Consider the following 16,442-nt stretch of genomic DNA (forward strand, 5'->3'; position numbering starts at 1 on the left):
GTGTGTGTGGGGGGGGGGGGTAATGAATGGCAATGCTGTAGCCCATAAAGTTAACTGAGGCACGGCTGTTGCTGTTACCCCTCAGATGACATAATTGAGCAAATGAGCGGTTCTGCTCGGTGGTGGGTGAGCCTGTCACGGGGTAGAGCCAACCAGTTCTGAGAGTTCTTCTCAGTGGCAAGGTGAGCCTGTTATTGAGGGGAACGATACTGAGTTTTTGGAGTTTGATCTGTACTTGAACATTCAATAAAGGTCAAAACCAGTCTGGGTAGTGGCCCTTCCCTTAATGCATAGCATTATACATGTCCGCATGGAGATGTGCTTTATATTATGGGAGATACTAAGACAAGTAGTTTTGCGAGTTGCCTCAGTCCTGAAGGTACTTCAGGCACAAACTTTGTTTGCTTACACTTGGATAAAGGATTAAACTAAATTTATTATTTTTCTCTCTATGTTACTACCTGCTTACCTCACGAGAATGTCCTCTGCAGTTTCTGGTACACCAGTTCCTTCTTTTTTTTTTTTTTTTTTATTTAACTCAAAAAATGCAAGGAATAAGTATTTATTTAAGGCCATATATATCAGCCTGAATATTACAGGTCATCATTGGCAATGACAGTTAATTACAAGGTAGTAATGTTATACATAACTGTGTGATGTTATACACAAAACAACACAAAATTATAACTGAGGGAATATTACAATATTAATTATTCATTAACTATTTAAAAAAATAAAAACAACAACAACAGTGGCATGTGATTAGAATAAGACTTTCCCATATTTTAGATAGAGAGAGGCAGTTATTCTGATTTAAGTTTGGATGGTTAAGAAAGGCCCCTCAGTGCTTTCTTTTAACAAATGTTCAAATTTATACTGACTTCGATGAAGTAAGCGTATTTTAGACCATACGATAAAAGAAACCTTTCATGGCACAAGTATCTCTTAAAGAACAGCTCCTTCTTCTAATGATTTCCCTCCTTTATAATATCATTTATATTTTAGCAATGTTGTTAACTAATGCCAGACCTGTCTTGTCATTTTTGTCGCAAAGTTTTCAGCTGCTATGTTGCAATATACTGGATTGCTAAGATCTATACCATATGTGTTAATTCTGCATTTATAGTGAACTGTTCACAAATGGAGAGCATATATTCCTCCTCAGTACCATCATCATTATGCTTCACATATTCAACAAAACCTCTCATGTGAGAATATCACACATAACACACATTGTGCCACTTCATAAAGGAGGTGATCGAACTCAAGCATCAAACTATAGGCCTATCTGTGTGTCGGGTGTTGTGGTTAAGTTGTTGGAGAAGCTTGTGAGAGCTAGAATCCAGAGTTGGGTTGACAACAATGGTATAATCTTTGATGGACAGCATGGATTTGCTAAAGGGAGGTCGTGTTTTAGTAATCTACTTACTTATTACAATAAAGTGACTGCTTCCTTGGACAGAGGAGAAGGATACACAGTAATATACTTGGATTTCGCAAAAGCTTTTGATAGAGTGCCTCATGATAAGTTGACAGTCAAACTAGAGCAGATGGGGTTGGATATTAGATTAGTGCATTGGATTGGAGACTGGCTATCTGATAGGTATCAACAAGTTGTGTATGGGGGTGCAATATCCAGGAAAAGGAAAGTCACTAGTGGAGTGCCTCAGGGATCTGTTTTAGGGCCATTACTATTTAACTTGTATATTAATGATATTGGCGAAGATTTGGATGGAGATATTCAGTTGTTTGCAGATGATGCAAAGTTGGGAAGAACCATAAAGAGTAGTGAAGATGTTGTGGCCTTGCAAGAAGACTTGAATAAATTGAGTGATTGGGCAAGCAAATGGGGATGTGAGTTCAATGTTGCAAAATGTAAGGTTTTAAAATTTGGAAAACAAAGATGGGATGCAGAATTTATGCTTGGTAAGAATATATTGTTGGAAGTAGAGGAAATAAGAGATCTGGGAGTGATAGTGGATAAGGATCTAAAATTTAGGGGTCACATCGCCAAAATTGTGAAGACAACACAAAGACTTCTGGGAATGATGAGGAGGACACTGACGTGTAGAAGTAGGGAGATTCTTGTTCCATTGTATAAGGCTTTGATTAGGCCACACATGGACTATTGTGCCCAGATTTGGTCACCTGGTTTTCAGAAGGATGAGGAGATGTTGGAAAGGGTCCAAAGGCGACTGACTAAGGTAGTTTCTGACCTCTGGAATGAGGAAAGATTGAAAAGATGTAATTTCCTCGAGTATGAGGAAAGATTGAAAAGATGTAATTTGCAGAGACTAGTGGAGAGAAGGAAGAGGGGAGATATGATAGAGACCTACAAGTTGGTAAGGGGTTGCTATAGGATCAATGGTGGAGAAGTTCTACAGCGAATAGTGGGAGATCAGGGGAGAACCAGAGGTCATCCCTGGAAACTGTATAAAGAGGGTGTGAGTAGGGGAGTGAGAGGCAGGTTTTTTTCGTGCAGAGTTGTGAATGATTGGAATGCCTTGCCTGAGAGTGTGGTGTCTGCAAGGAGTTTGAATGTGTTTAAGACCCGGTATGATGAGATGTGTGTGAGATAAAAGGACCTCCTAGATGAGTCTTTGACTCCATGAGGTCTTGTTTAATAATAATAATAATAATAATAATAACTATCTCTACCCATACTTAATAATAGTCAAATCAAAATTTCTATTGTAATAAAAGTTAACTTACTATCTATGCTTCTGTCTTTTCACATTTCTTAATGTTGATGGTCAAACAATAAGTTTAACAATTCAGAATAATTGATAAAAAAAAAAGGGGAAAAAATGGGTTCAAATCCTGCTGTGGGCATGGATGTTTGTGATTATTTTTAGGCAGGAGATGTATTTCCCTGCCTGGTATGAGACCACCACCCTGCCTTTTTTTTGAGACCTGAAGCAGCTTGAAAAAGTTCCATGTTTGGTATGTAGAGCAGGGTTTCCAGATTATGTAAAAATAAATAAATACAAAACTATTACAAAAAATTTATAAATTTAATTAAAGAAAAAAGAAAAAATTCTTAGCCCACCATTGATACTAATATACTATAAGTTTATAACTTATAGTGTAAGTTGTAAACTTACACTATAAGTTTCATGAGTGGGAATTACCCAAAAGGCAAAAAAAGACCAGCAGGATATTAAAGTACAAATCAGGTTAAGTGAGAAATTCACTATGTAGCAAGTAAAAGGAAGAATGATTATGGAAGGATAACATTAATGAATGAAGATTATAAGAAGGTGATATCAGGAAGAGACATAGGTGAATTATTGAGCAATCATTTTGCCACCATATATAATCCAATACAGTGAGTGTTATAATAATTGAGGTAGATAATTGGAGAGATGCTCAGGATGACTGCAATCTCAATCTGAATACATAAATGGAATAAGATGGATAGCTGCACATGTGCTATGAGAAAATGTGAACAAATGGACAGGATCCCAAGGACGTGGAAAAAAGGCACGAGAATTTCATTAGGTAAAGAAGGATTCAAAAGAGAGAGAGAGAGAGGGAGAGATAGCAATTATACTAGTCAGTATCCACTATCTTTAGTGTAGATGCTAAGGTATTAGAAAAGTTGGTTAAGGCTAAATCTCCTGTTATTCATTCTCAAATTCTCCTTGTTCCAAACCAAATCATTCATTCCTAATACCACTAACAGTGTTTTTGCTTGCTTCCTCCTTATATCCAATGCCTCAATCATTCCAGGAAAACAAACTTTGTGCACCTTCTCATTCGCCAAGCCACTATTAATTGAATTCCCACATAAAGCTACTCTTGAATCATTTATCACATCTTTCATTCCATTCTTCCATCTATAATTCTTCTCATTCCACTGCATATGTTTCATCTCTTGCCCCATCTTCACCAAATCAACTTTCATGAAATGCTTGATTTTATATGAAAACAGTCTACCTCACCTAGATGCATGAAAGGAAAAAGAAGAAGAATTTTGTTTTGAATTATAAAGCACAAAATGTAAAATAAAACTGTTTTGAATTCATGTATTTCTATTCCCCCCCCCCAAAAAAAGCACATTCATTTCAAGCTCAGTGTATGTTCCACTGGAACTATGCTGCTTGTAAATTCCAATATATTTACATTTAAACAATTTCCAAAACTAACAAACATGCATTTCTTTGGAAATGTTAGTTTGTTAGTTTTACACCTCTAACTTCATAAATATGATACTAACAAATTGACTTCCTCAAGAAAATAAATGGGGTTAATTGAGTAATCTAAAAAAAAGCACTTACTTTTATATAGCCATCCTTATTTAACAAAATATTCTCTGGCTTTAAATCTCTATATATGACATCCATTGAATGGAGGTATTCAAAGGCTAGAACCACTTGTGCAGAATAAAATTTTGCTTGCATTTCACTGAAACAAATTAAATATGGCATTTAGTTATTTTGAATCGAATCAAATTAATAATAAAAATATGACAAATTTAATTAATCAAATTTATAGTGATAATTTTCTATTATTACTGCCTGGAAATGGGAAGAGAGAACTCAAACCCATATATATGTGTCATTATCAACATTCTGATTTTTGTGAAAAAGTTATGGTTTGACGACTCCATTCATTGTTATTCATTTTAGAGAACACTTAACCTAATTTGGTGATATGTAATACACAGTCATTCTCTCACCGTTACAAATAAAATGCTGTTCCCAGCTCATTTAATTTACAATATTTTACCATGTGATATTTAACACTTTTGCTGCCAGGTAACAATATTATTATCATTACAACCTCCATTGAGTCAGCAGACTCATCATGGGTGAACATTTTACTGTACTGAATCTTAAAATGCTTCACACCCCCTGCATTAACAGCATATTCCGATAATGCATTCCATTCATTGACAATTCTCTACGTCTTACACCCTTCTTAACTGCAAATAATTAAAGATGATGCCAAGAAATTATATTCTTGGTTTTATCCTTTATCCAAGTGTAAGCAAACAAAGTTTGCAAGTGAAGTAACTTTACAACTGGGCTATTTGTATACAGAGGCTAATAACTTCCCATCAATTGCCTTAGTATCCCATAATGCAGCGCACATATCCTTACAAACATGTATAATGCTATGCATTGTGGGAAGGGCTACTATGTAGACTGGTTTCGACCTTTATTGAAGTCTCATGAGTGGGAGCCAGATCCAGAAGTGATACCAAGCTGCTCTGCTTGGTGGTAGAGTGGGCCTGCCATTGGGAAGAGTCACTGCTGAAGGCTCTGCTCAGAAACAGGGTGAGCCTGTTGCTGAGTAGAGTCACTAATGATTTAAATGATTCTTTGGGTCACCCATTTTTGAGAAATTTGAGGGATTGCATGAGTTTTAGGAGGTAGCCCTACATGACAGACAGTTCTGCTGAAGTGGGAAGTCTGCTGTCCTGGATGAAATTTTTACTCTCTTAAGGGCTTGAGAGTGCTGCTGATATCCAGGGATTTTGGTCCATTGGGGTAGCCTCTATTGAGGTTGAATCGTGGATGATTTTTTCTGGAATATCAGTGTTTCTGCTCAGTAGTTGGATGAGCCTGTCACTGAGCAGTCGCCACTGAGTTAAATGCTCATTCAGGTTGCTCACTGTTGGGTAATCAGAAGGATCACCCAAGTTTTTAGAGACCTCCCCACATATAAACAATGAAGTGAAAAGTCTGCTGAAGTGGTCTTGTAGCTGCTTCGGTGGATGCTTTTCCCTGGGTTATGAGCACCTCTGCTTGGTGTTGGGAGGAGCCTGCCATTGAGCAGAGCCACTGCTGAGGGTTCTTCTGTGTGGCAAGGTGAGCCTGTCAGAGAGTGGAACCACTGCTGAATTAAATGATCCTTTCAGTCACTCATTGTTGGGTGATCTGAGGAATCGCTTGAATTTTTGGAGACCTCCCCCCTTCACCTTTACAAAGGTCGAAACTGGTCTGGGTCATGGCTCTTCCCATAAAGCATAAAATTATGCATGTCCATAAGAATATAAATGTGCATTGCATTATTGGATACTAAGGCAATTTATGTGAAGTCATTAGCCTCTGTGTACAAGTAGCCCAGTCATGAAATTACTTCATGTGCAAACTTTGTTTGCTTACACTTGGATAAAGGATTTAACAAAGAATATAATTTCTTGGCATCTTTAATTTATAGTAAAACCAACTGAAAAAACTTTGAACAACTACCTTTTAACCATGCTCTTAAATAACTTCCAGGGATGGCCTCTGGTTGTTACCTTATTGCCTTCTACTCTTTTTATAATCTCCTCTGAATTAATCTGATAAAATCTCTTCACTAACTTAAATGTCTCTATCATATCGCATCTTTTCCTCCTGTCCACCAAATTCTTCATCCACATCTCTTCAACCTGTCTCCATAGCCAGCATTCCAGAGTCCTGATATTGTCTTAGTCACTCTTCTCTGGACCCTCTCTAATGTTTCTACATCACAATGAAAACCAGATAACCAAATACAAGCACAGTAGTCTGAATGTGGTTAGGCCATGCTTCATACAGTGGCACAACCACTTCCTTAACCTACATGTCAGCGTACTTCATATCACAGTGACATTATTATTATTATTATTATTATTATTATTATTATTATTATTACGGGCAACTCCAGGGAGTCATTAGACTCATCGAGGGAGGCCCCAAATCATTTTCATCACAACTATTCGACATTCATACAGTATCTATCATACCTCGCCTTAAACTCATTCACTGTCACAGCATCCACCACAGACTCAGGAAGCGCATTCCACTCATTCACTACTCTAAAAGTAAAGAACCCAGCTCTAACACCTTTACTAACCACACTTTTGCCCAGTTTCCATGGATGTCCCCTAGTCCTCCCACAACCAGCCCTGTTCTCAAAAATATCTTCTGAATTAATTTTATAGAAACCCTTCAGTAATTTGAATGTCTCAATCATATCTCCCCTCCTCCGCCTATCAACCAATTTTTGCAACCCACAAATCCTCAACCTGTTCTCATACGGTTCATTCCACAGACCTTCTATCATCTTGGTCACTCGCCTCTGGATCCTCTCCACCTCCTCCCCATCAAGAAGAAACCTAGGTGACCAAATCTGAGCACAGTAGTCGAGATGAGGTCTTATCAAGGCTCGATACAGAGGAACAATAACCTGCTTGTCTCTGCTTGTCAACGTATTCTTCAGCAACCAAGTGATTTGATGAGCTGATTTGGCCACTTTTGCAATGTGTCCCCTAAATTTCAATTCCTTATCCACCAACACTCCTAAATCTCGTGCCTCATCAATTTCCTGGAGCACGGTTCCACCAATGCAGTAAACTGCCTCCCATCTTTTCACCCCAAAATGCATAACCTTACATTTTGCCACATTAAATTGACATCCATTCTCCCTAGCCCAGACCTCCAATCTATCCAAATCATCCTGCAAAATTTTGACGTCATCTGCATTCACTATTGCCCTACCCAACTTCGCATCATCCGCAAACAAATGAACTGTTCCTCTCAGATCCTTTCCTATATCAGTTATGAACAAATTAAACAGCAGTGGTCCAAGAACAGATCCTTGTGGTACACCACTAGTCACAGGCCGTCTTGTGGACTCTACTCCTGAGTAAACCACTCTCTGATATCTCTCCGTCAACCACCCTCCTATCCATCTCACCAACCCTATGTCCATTCCCATATGCTGCAATTTACTGATTAGAATTCCATGTGGTATCCTGTCAAAGGCATTATGGTGTGCAGTCTTTGCAACACTAGCAATAAGCCCTCTAAACTTCAGTCTACTGTCAACCATTACTCCCAAATCTCAACTCTCATCCACTTCCTACAGCAAAGCATTGTCAATATAGCACACAGCTTATTATTTCTGCACTTTAAAACACCTTGAACTTATTAATATTAAAACTACAACCACATTCCTTTGTCCAAGTCAAGGAAATAAGGAAATAATATTGGAATCATGTAGGAGCGACAATGTTAGATAACTGTTTTAATGATGAGAATGATTATTGTTATGGAAATGATTATGGAGAGAGAACAATTCTGTGTTTGTCTGGATCGGATCTATCAAGCATGTGTAAAGATGTCTGCATAAGTAAGGAACTAGATAAGAACATAGATCTGCTAGTTATCAAACTGTGTCATGCTGACCACAGACAAGAATTTACAAAAGAACATGCAGGTAACTTATTATGTCTACATGAATGCTAAAGTATCAGAAACAAAGGAGTAGAGTTTGTTGCCTTGGTTAATATATTGCTACCTAATATTGTAGGCATTAGCAAGAACTGGATATCAGAAGCAGACATACTACCTGGTATCGAGTTCAAAAGGTATGGTATATTTAGAAAGCATAGACAGATTAGGAGAGGGAAGGGGAGAGGTATCTGCTAATGATATCAGATGACCTGAATCCAGTTAGAGTCGAGGCCTATGACTGCAATACTAGTAACAGCTTTTAATGTGGCAGTGAGTTTGAGCCATCTGGTGTGAGTAGAATCTAAACAAGATTAAATACATAGTGTGGTGTTGTTACAGATCTGGTGGATCAGTTGCTAGTGATGAAGAAATGTATCAATACATAAATATGATGAGTGCAAAAAAAGTAATCATAATGGGGAACTTTAATTATCTGAGCATTTACTGGGTATCTGTGAAATCACACAAAAAAGAACGAAACTGAATTTATTGAGCTTATTGTGAGACAACTTCCTCAAACAGCATGTGACAGAAGGAACTCATGGTTAAAAAGTGTTGGATCTGATTATAGTGTCAGAAAGGGGGGGGGTCAATTAAAGACATAACTATTCTTCTTCCAGTTGGTGATCATGCAATACTCACATGGGAAGTGACTAAGTTTATGAATGTTCCATACAGAAAAGGTTACATGCTGAACTACAAAGCAAGAATTGCTTTGTTCTGGGTTCTGGGCCATGGAATAAGTTGTTGAATGGAAAAGACATCGACAGTGCATGGGAAGTGTTAAAAAAGCACCTAAATGATGCTATATCAGAATGTGTCCCTGGAGTTTGAACAACAAACAGAGTAGGAGTGAAACAGATGTGTAATCTAAGAGATTCATGAGAAAAAGATGATGTGTGAAGGAGTACTGTGCACATAAGGATTATTATTATTATTACCACAAGACCTCATGGAGTCAAAGACTCATCTGGGAGGTCCTTTTATCACATCTCATCATATCACGTCTTAAACACACTCAAACTCCTTGCTGATACCACAATCTCAGGCAAGGCATTTCAATCATTCACAACTCTGCACAAAAAAACCTGCCTCTCACTCCCCTACTAACACCGTCCTTATACAGTTTCCAGGGATGACTTTGGTTCTCCCTCGATCTCCCACTATTTTCTGTAGAACTTCTCCAGCATTGATCCTATAACAACCCCTTACCAACTTGTAGGTCTTTATCATATCTCCCCTATTCCTCCTGTACACCAGACTCTGCAAATTACATCTTCTCAATCTTTCCTCATATTTGACATTCCAGAGGTCAGAAACTACCTTAGTCAGTCAACTTTGGACCTTTTCCAACATCTGGCCACAATAGTCCATGTGTGGCCTAATCAAATGGCCTAATGTTTACCTTATACAACGGAACAAGAATCTCCCTACTTCTACATGTCAGTGTCCTCCGCATCATTCCAAGAAGTCTTTGTGTTGTCTTCACAATTTTGGCGATGTGTCCCCTAAATTTTAAGTCCTTATCCACTATCACCCCCAGATCTCTTATTTCCTCTACCTCCAACAATATATTCTCACCAAGCATAAATTCTGCATCCCATCTTTGTTTTCCAAATTTTAAAACCTTACATTTTACAATATTGAACTCACATCCCCATTTCCATGCCCAATCACTCAATTTATTCAAGTCTTCTTGCAAGGCCACAACATCTTCACTACTCTTTATGGTTCGTCCCAACTTTGCATCTGCAAACAACTGGCCATTAACCAGTAATGGCCCTAAAAGACCCCTGAGGCACTCCACTAGTGACTTTCCCCTGGATATCGCACCCCCATACACAACTTGTTGATACCTATCAGATAGCCAGTCTCCAATCCAATATCCAACCCCATCTGCTCTAGTTTGACTGTCAACTTATCATGAGGTACTCTATCAAAAGCCTTTGCGAAATCCAAGTATATTACTGTGTATCCTTCTCCTCTGTCCAAGGAAACGGTCACTTTATTGCAATAAGTAAGTAGATTACTAAAACATAACCTCCCTTTAGGAAATCCATGTTGTCCATCAAAGATAATACCATTTTTGTCAACCCCACTCTGGATCCTAGTTGCCACAAGCTTTTCCAACAACTTAACCACAACACCTGACACACAGATAGGCCAATTGTTTGATGCTTGAGTTCGATCACCACCTTTATGAAGTGGCTCAATCTTGCCCTCCTTCCACTCCTTAGGAACTTGACCAAGTGCAAGACTCGTATTAAAAAAATATGTCAAGGCAGGTGTCAACTCTCTGGCACATTCCTTCAGAATACGCGGTGATATATTATCAAGTCCCACAGCCTTATTTACATCTAGTTTACTCAACTCCCCAAACACCTCTTGCTCACTTACAGTCAGTCTCTCCTCCCCATCATCAACTGTTATCAATCTCTCCATGAAGTCACATTTACAAGATTGAAAGATCTTTATGAACTGCTCATTAAGTATCTCCACCACACATTCTGCAACAGCTGTCTTTATACCATTTTCTCCAATCAATGTCATCCTTCCATAATCATTCTTTCTTTTGCTGGCTACATATTTAAAGAACTCCCTAGGATTCTTTTTGGCTTCATTAGCTAACTGCTGTTCATACCTCTCTTTAGCTATTCTCACCAACCAAGTCACCCTCCTTGCTTGGTCTTTGTAGACCTTATGAAATTGATTATTTCCATTTCTCTTATGCTGCCTCCACAATGCCCTTTTTCTCTGTAGTGCATGCTTAATCTCTTTATTCACCCATCTCACACCTACCTTATTTAACCTTCTCACCTTTGGAATACATTTAGACATTGCATCTACTAGGATAGTTTTTGAAAATCCCCCAAGCAGCATTGATCTCTTTTACAGCTAACTCCTCATTCCACACTACATCCACAAGCTGTCTCCTGAGCTCTTCCTAATCACCCCCTTGTAGTTCTACATATACCCTTTTCTCACAGGGGTCCTCACACTGCTGGCAATCATCCAGGTAATCACCTCATGGTCACTTTCACCAATTGGTGGATGACTTGACACCTCATTTATAATTACATCCTCTGATGAGATGACCAAATCCAAGACTCTTAATCCTATTGTGCCCTCTGTTACATACTGTCTGAGGTAGTTATCCCTCAAAAACTCAAGAAACTCATTTTCTTTACTTCCAGTTGCTATCTCTTCATTCCAGTCTATATTGCCATAATTAAAATCACCCATAATAATTACCCTTTTCTTATTTGCTTGTCTAATTTGACTATACATTTCCCTATCACCACCATTCACATTACCTGGTCTATAACAACATCCCACCAAGTATTTGATTCCATTCACCTCTATCTCACACCATACTGCCTCAAAACCACCGGCACTATTTCCATCTTGCATCACTACTTTGTATGGATTAGATCATACCCTTCCATCTCTATTCCTGCCAGGATGTCATCCTCTTCCAACCATGTCTCACTTATTCCGACAATCTTTGGGTGAACAGACGCAATTAGTGCAACCATTTCATCTGCCTTGTTTCTTATACTTCTAGCATTGGTATACAAACACAACAGCTCATTTCTGGATCTACAGCTAGTTCCACTGATACCACTCACTCGATGTGATCTCTCCATGCTTGACTGGGGCCATTTCCCTTTCTGCTTCTTCATTTTAGAACCCTTTTCAATTTCAACTGTTTCCTCTTGATCCCTGGTCATCCCATTCCTTTCCTGCCTACACATGCTCTCACCTCCTCTCGGAGCATCCACCTTTCTCACACTGTGTACCCCTGTCCACCCTGAGCCTCCCCATTTCCCTGCTCCTCTTGCACACCCATTCTCTCATTTTCTATACTCATACCACTCACTTCCCCATTCATATCCACTTCTTCAATCTCTCCTGTCTTACTCTCCTACTCTTCCACATCATTCCCCTCTCGATCTGATTCATTCTCTCTATTCACTTCTCTACCTTCCAGCAGCAGTCTCTCCAAGCGACTCACACCATAACCACTCAAATGCAGTCCATCACTCCCATACAGCTCACTTCGTCCCTCAAACTCATTCCACACATTAACAAACTGTACTCCCATCTCCTCACACATTTCAGCCAGCATATCATTCATAATCCTTGCTCTCCGCCTCATTTCACCACAGGATGATGACAGTTATGATAATTATAAGCAGCAGGCCAGAAGAGACAGAAAACTAAGTCTGAGTATGAAATGAAACTGGCTCTGTAAGTTAAAGACAACTGAAAATAATTCTTTTGTTATGTTGCAAGTAAAAGAAAGAATGAATTTGAAAGAATAACTCTACTGAATGCAAATGGTATGTGAATGACTGATGCAGAAGTGATTGTTCAACTAATGAGCAGACATTTTGCTAAAATCTATCAATCTGGTATATGCAACATTGAGCTCATCACTGCCTCTTCACCTAATGAGGAAACTCATGGATGAGGAGGAAGTACTAGAACTGTTGCACAAACTGAATAAGAATTTTGCAATAGGAACTGATGGGATATCAGCATGAATACTAAAAGAGTGTTCAGCTAAACTGGAAATTCCTTTGACTTGGCTATATAATTTGAGTCTCAGAACAGGGAAGATTCCATAGGAGTTGTAAGAATGTATGGTAATCCCATTGCACAAGGGTAGTGCAAAGACTGATGCATCCAACTATCAACCAATCAGTATCTTAGGAGTGGTGGTGTAGATTTTGAAAAAGTTGTTAGGGCTCACATTCAGAAATGGGTTCACAGAGAATCTCTACTTTGCAATGAACAGCATGAGTTTACTAAGGGAAAAGCATGTTTTAGCAACTTGCTCACATTATATAATAATGTTACTACTGAGTTAGACAAGGGGAATGGATATGCCATGATACTTTTGGATTTCTAAGGCTTTGACAGAACACAGCATGAAATACTGTTGCATAAATTGGATAATATTGGATTGGATTTTAAACTGCTGGAATGGATAAGTGGCTGGCTGACTGACAGATATCAAAAAGCAGTATATTGGGGGGGGGGGAGATAATCTGGTAAAATTCAAGGTCCTTGATCCATTGCTATTCAGTCTGTACATTAATGACATTGGGAAGGATTCGACATGCGACATGCTCCTATTTGCCAATGATGCGAAGATAGATAAGGTAATCGGGAGTGCAGGGAGTGAAAAAAAGTATCGAATAAGGAAACAGAAGTAAGGTGCAGCAGAATGAGGTGGCGAGATTGCAGGAGTGATAGAGAGTGAAATTGTTGGAATGCAAGATTTTAATGAAACAGTTATTGAAAATAAAAAATGAAATGAGCAATATATGGAGTGATGTTAGACATCTAGTGGAACCTAATGAAATTGTGCAAGAGAACAGAATGAAAGAAAAAAGAGGAAGGAGGTGATAAGTGATTCCAGGATAGCAGTATATGGAGACTCCATAATTAGAGGGCTACTTACTGAGAGAGTCCATAAGGTCTGTTAATCAGATGGAAGAATGAGTAGGATAATTAAGGCGTTGGATTTGAGGAAGAAACGAGCAAGAGAGTTAGTCATGATTGTAGGGACGAATAATCTAAGTGGACATAAGGATGTGAGGACGATTGGAGACTATTGAGAAGAGTGAAAGGCAACAGTGTAGTAGGAAAGATTGTGTGTTGCTGAGGTATGACGATGATGAGTTGCAATGGAGAGCCAAAATCATGAATATGCTAGCAGAGCTGTCTGAGAAGAAGGGAGTGAAGTTTGTGGATGTATGGCAGTGTTTGAGGAAAGAATGATATTATACAGGAGTGATGAGTTTCATTTAATGGCTATGGAATGAGTGCACTAGAGAAAGTGTTGCTGGATGAAAGTACAATGGAAGTACAGTGTGTGTGAAGCATGCAAGAGATCAGAAGAAAAAGATTAAGAGAAAAATCAGGAGAGTGATACTAGTAGTGGTGGGTGGTAGATGATGTTGGTGTAGCTGATGATGGTTGTGGTTTGTTGTAGTGAATTGAGTGCTGGAGACAGAGAACTGTAGGTGCCCTCCCTCGATGAGTCTTTGAACTCCCTGGAGGTGTCACGTAATAATAATCATAATAAAAATAAATAACTTTCATGTCAATAGGGCTATAGGATTTGATAACATATATATCCATGCAACTTAAGGGAATGTTTCAGGGAATTGGAAGTACCATTGGCATGCCTGTTTAATAAAAATCTTACAATGGCACAAGTTCCAAGGGAGTGGAAGTAGGGTAAAATTGTTCTACTGCATAAAGGTATAAGGCTGTAACTTCAAATTACAGGACAATCTGTGTATCTGGAGTTGCGGTGACTTACTGGAGAGATGAGTAAGAAGCAGGATACAGAAATGGGTTGATAACAGCAGTATTCTCTGTGGTTATCAGCATGGGTTTGTTAAGGGGAAATCATGTTTCACTAACTTACTTATGTACTATAACAAGGTGACAAATACCTTGGACATGGGAGATCATATACAGTGGTGTACTTAGATTTTGCAAAGACTTTTGAGAGACTGCCACATGACAAGCTCTTAAATAAATTGAAATAGATGGGATTGGATAACAGACTTCTGAGTTGGATCAGTGAATGGCTGTCTGATAGGTATCAGAAATTGTATATTGGGGGTGCGGTATCCCAAAAGAGAGAGAGAGAGGTCACTAGTGGTGTGCCACAAGGATCAGTTTGGGGGCCACTGTTGTTCAATTTGTATTTAATGATATTGGGTTTAACTAGTGATATGTAACTGTTTGCAGATGATGCAAAACTGGGGAGAGAGCAATGCAGTCAAGCAGATGTTATGGCCTTACAAGAGGACTTGAATAGATTGCATGAATGGGTAGGTAAGTGGAACTATTAGTTCAGTGTTGCAAAGTGTAAGGTTTTGAGATTTGGTGAGCAATGATGGGATGCAAAGTATACAGTTGGCAGGGAAACTTTAATGGAAGTCGAGGAGATGAGAGATCTAGGAGTGATATTGAACAATGACATGAACATCAGGTGCCACATTGCAGAAGTTGTGCAGACATCACATCGGATAATGGCAATGATGTGGAGGACTTTAATGGAAGTCGAGGAGATGAGAGATCTAGGAGTGATTATTATTATTATTATTATTATTATTATTACGGGTATCTCCATGGAGTCAGTAGACTCATCGCGGGAGACCCAAACTAGCAAAACAATATCTGTCATATCTCTTCTTGAATTCATTTACAGACGAAGAGCTCACAACTAAGTCAGGCAATGAATTCCACTCATTCACCACCCTCCAGGCAAAAAACCTTGTTCTGACACCTTTGTTAACCACACTCTTCTTTAATTTCCAGAGATGACCTCTTGTTCTTCCATCACTTTCACACAGCTGAAACATTTCCCCTGCATCAATCCTATAAAAACCTTTTAGTAATTTGAATGTTTCTATCATATCCCCTCTTCTTCGCCTATCAACCAATCTCTGCAATCCACAAGCTCTCAATCTATCAATGTAGGGAGCATTTTTTATATCACTCACCAACTTGGTCACTCTTCTCTGAACCCTCTCCACAGCCTCCTCATCTCCAAGGAATCCAGGTGACCAGACCTGAGCACAGTAATCCAAATGTGGAAGTATCAATGCTTTATAAAGGGGAATAATAACCTCTTTATCTCTGGATGTCAGTGTGTTCCTCAACAACCAAGTAATCCTATGTGCAATCTTGGACACCTTAGCAATGTGTCCTCTGAACTTCATCTCCCTATCTACCAATACCCCTAAGTCCCTAGCCTCATCAATCTCTTGGAGTACCTTTCCATCTATGTAGTACACAGCTGGTAATCTTTTAATCCCAAAATGCATGACTTTACACTTTTCCACATTGAACTGACATCCATTTTCTTTTGCCCATTTTACCAGCTTATTTAAATCCTCCTGCAAACTTTCAACATCAGCTTGATTTTTTATTGCACTACACAACTTTGCATCATCAGCAAACAACTGAATATCTCCCTTTAAGCCGTTTCCTATATCATTTATATACAAATTAAACAACATTGGCCCAAGCACAGAGCCCTGAGGCACACCACTGGTCACCTGCCTCATTCTGGACTCGGCTCCTCCATACACCACCTTATGGTATCTCTCCCTGAGCCATTCTCCTATCCATATCACCAATTTAATATCCATTCCCATCTGCTCCAATTTGCGTAACAGTGTTCTATGGGGTATCCTGTCA

The 16,442-nt window shown here is 38.9% G+C and overlaps 1 protein-coding gene across 1 annotated transcript in view; it reads right to left on the bottom strand.

The window, feature by feature from the left end:
• The window catches only part of LOC150108524 (cAMP-dependent protein kinase catalytic subunit alpha-like), a 202,834-nt gene that overhangs the window by 69,058 nt on the left and 117,334 nt on the right, over positions 1-16,442 (bottom strand). The window contains exon 7 of the mRNA XM_090415947.1: positions 4,281-4,407. Within this exon, the coding sequence (XP_090272073.1) occupies positions 4,281-4,407 (127 nt within the window). The remainder of the gene's footprint in view (positions 1-4,280; positions 4,408-16,442) is intronic.

The sequence above is a fragment of the Typopeltis vanoorti genome, chromosome 3, assembly GCF_054136105.1.
Source record: "Typopeltis vanoorti isolate ZY-2024b chromosome 3, IOZ_Tvanoo_1.0, whole genome shotgun sequence".
Taxonomy (NCBI): Eukaryota; Metazoa; Arthropoda; class Arachnida; order Uropygi; family Thelyphonidae; genus Typopeltis; species Typopeltis vanoorti.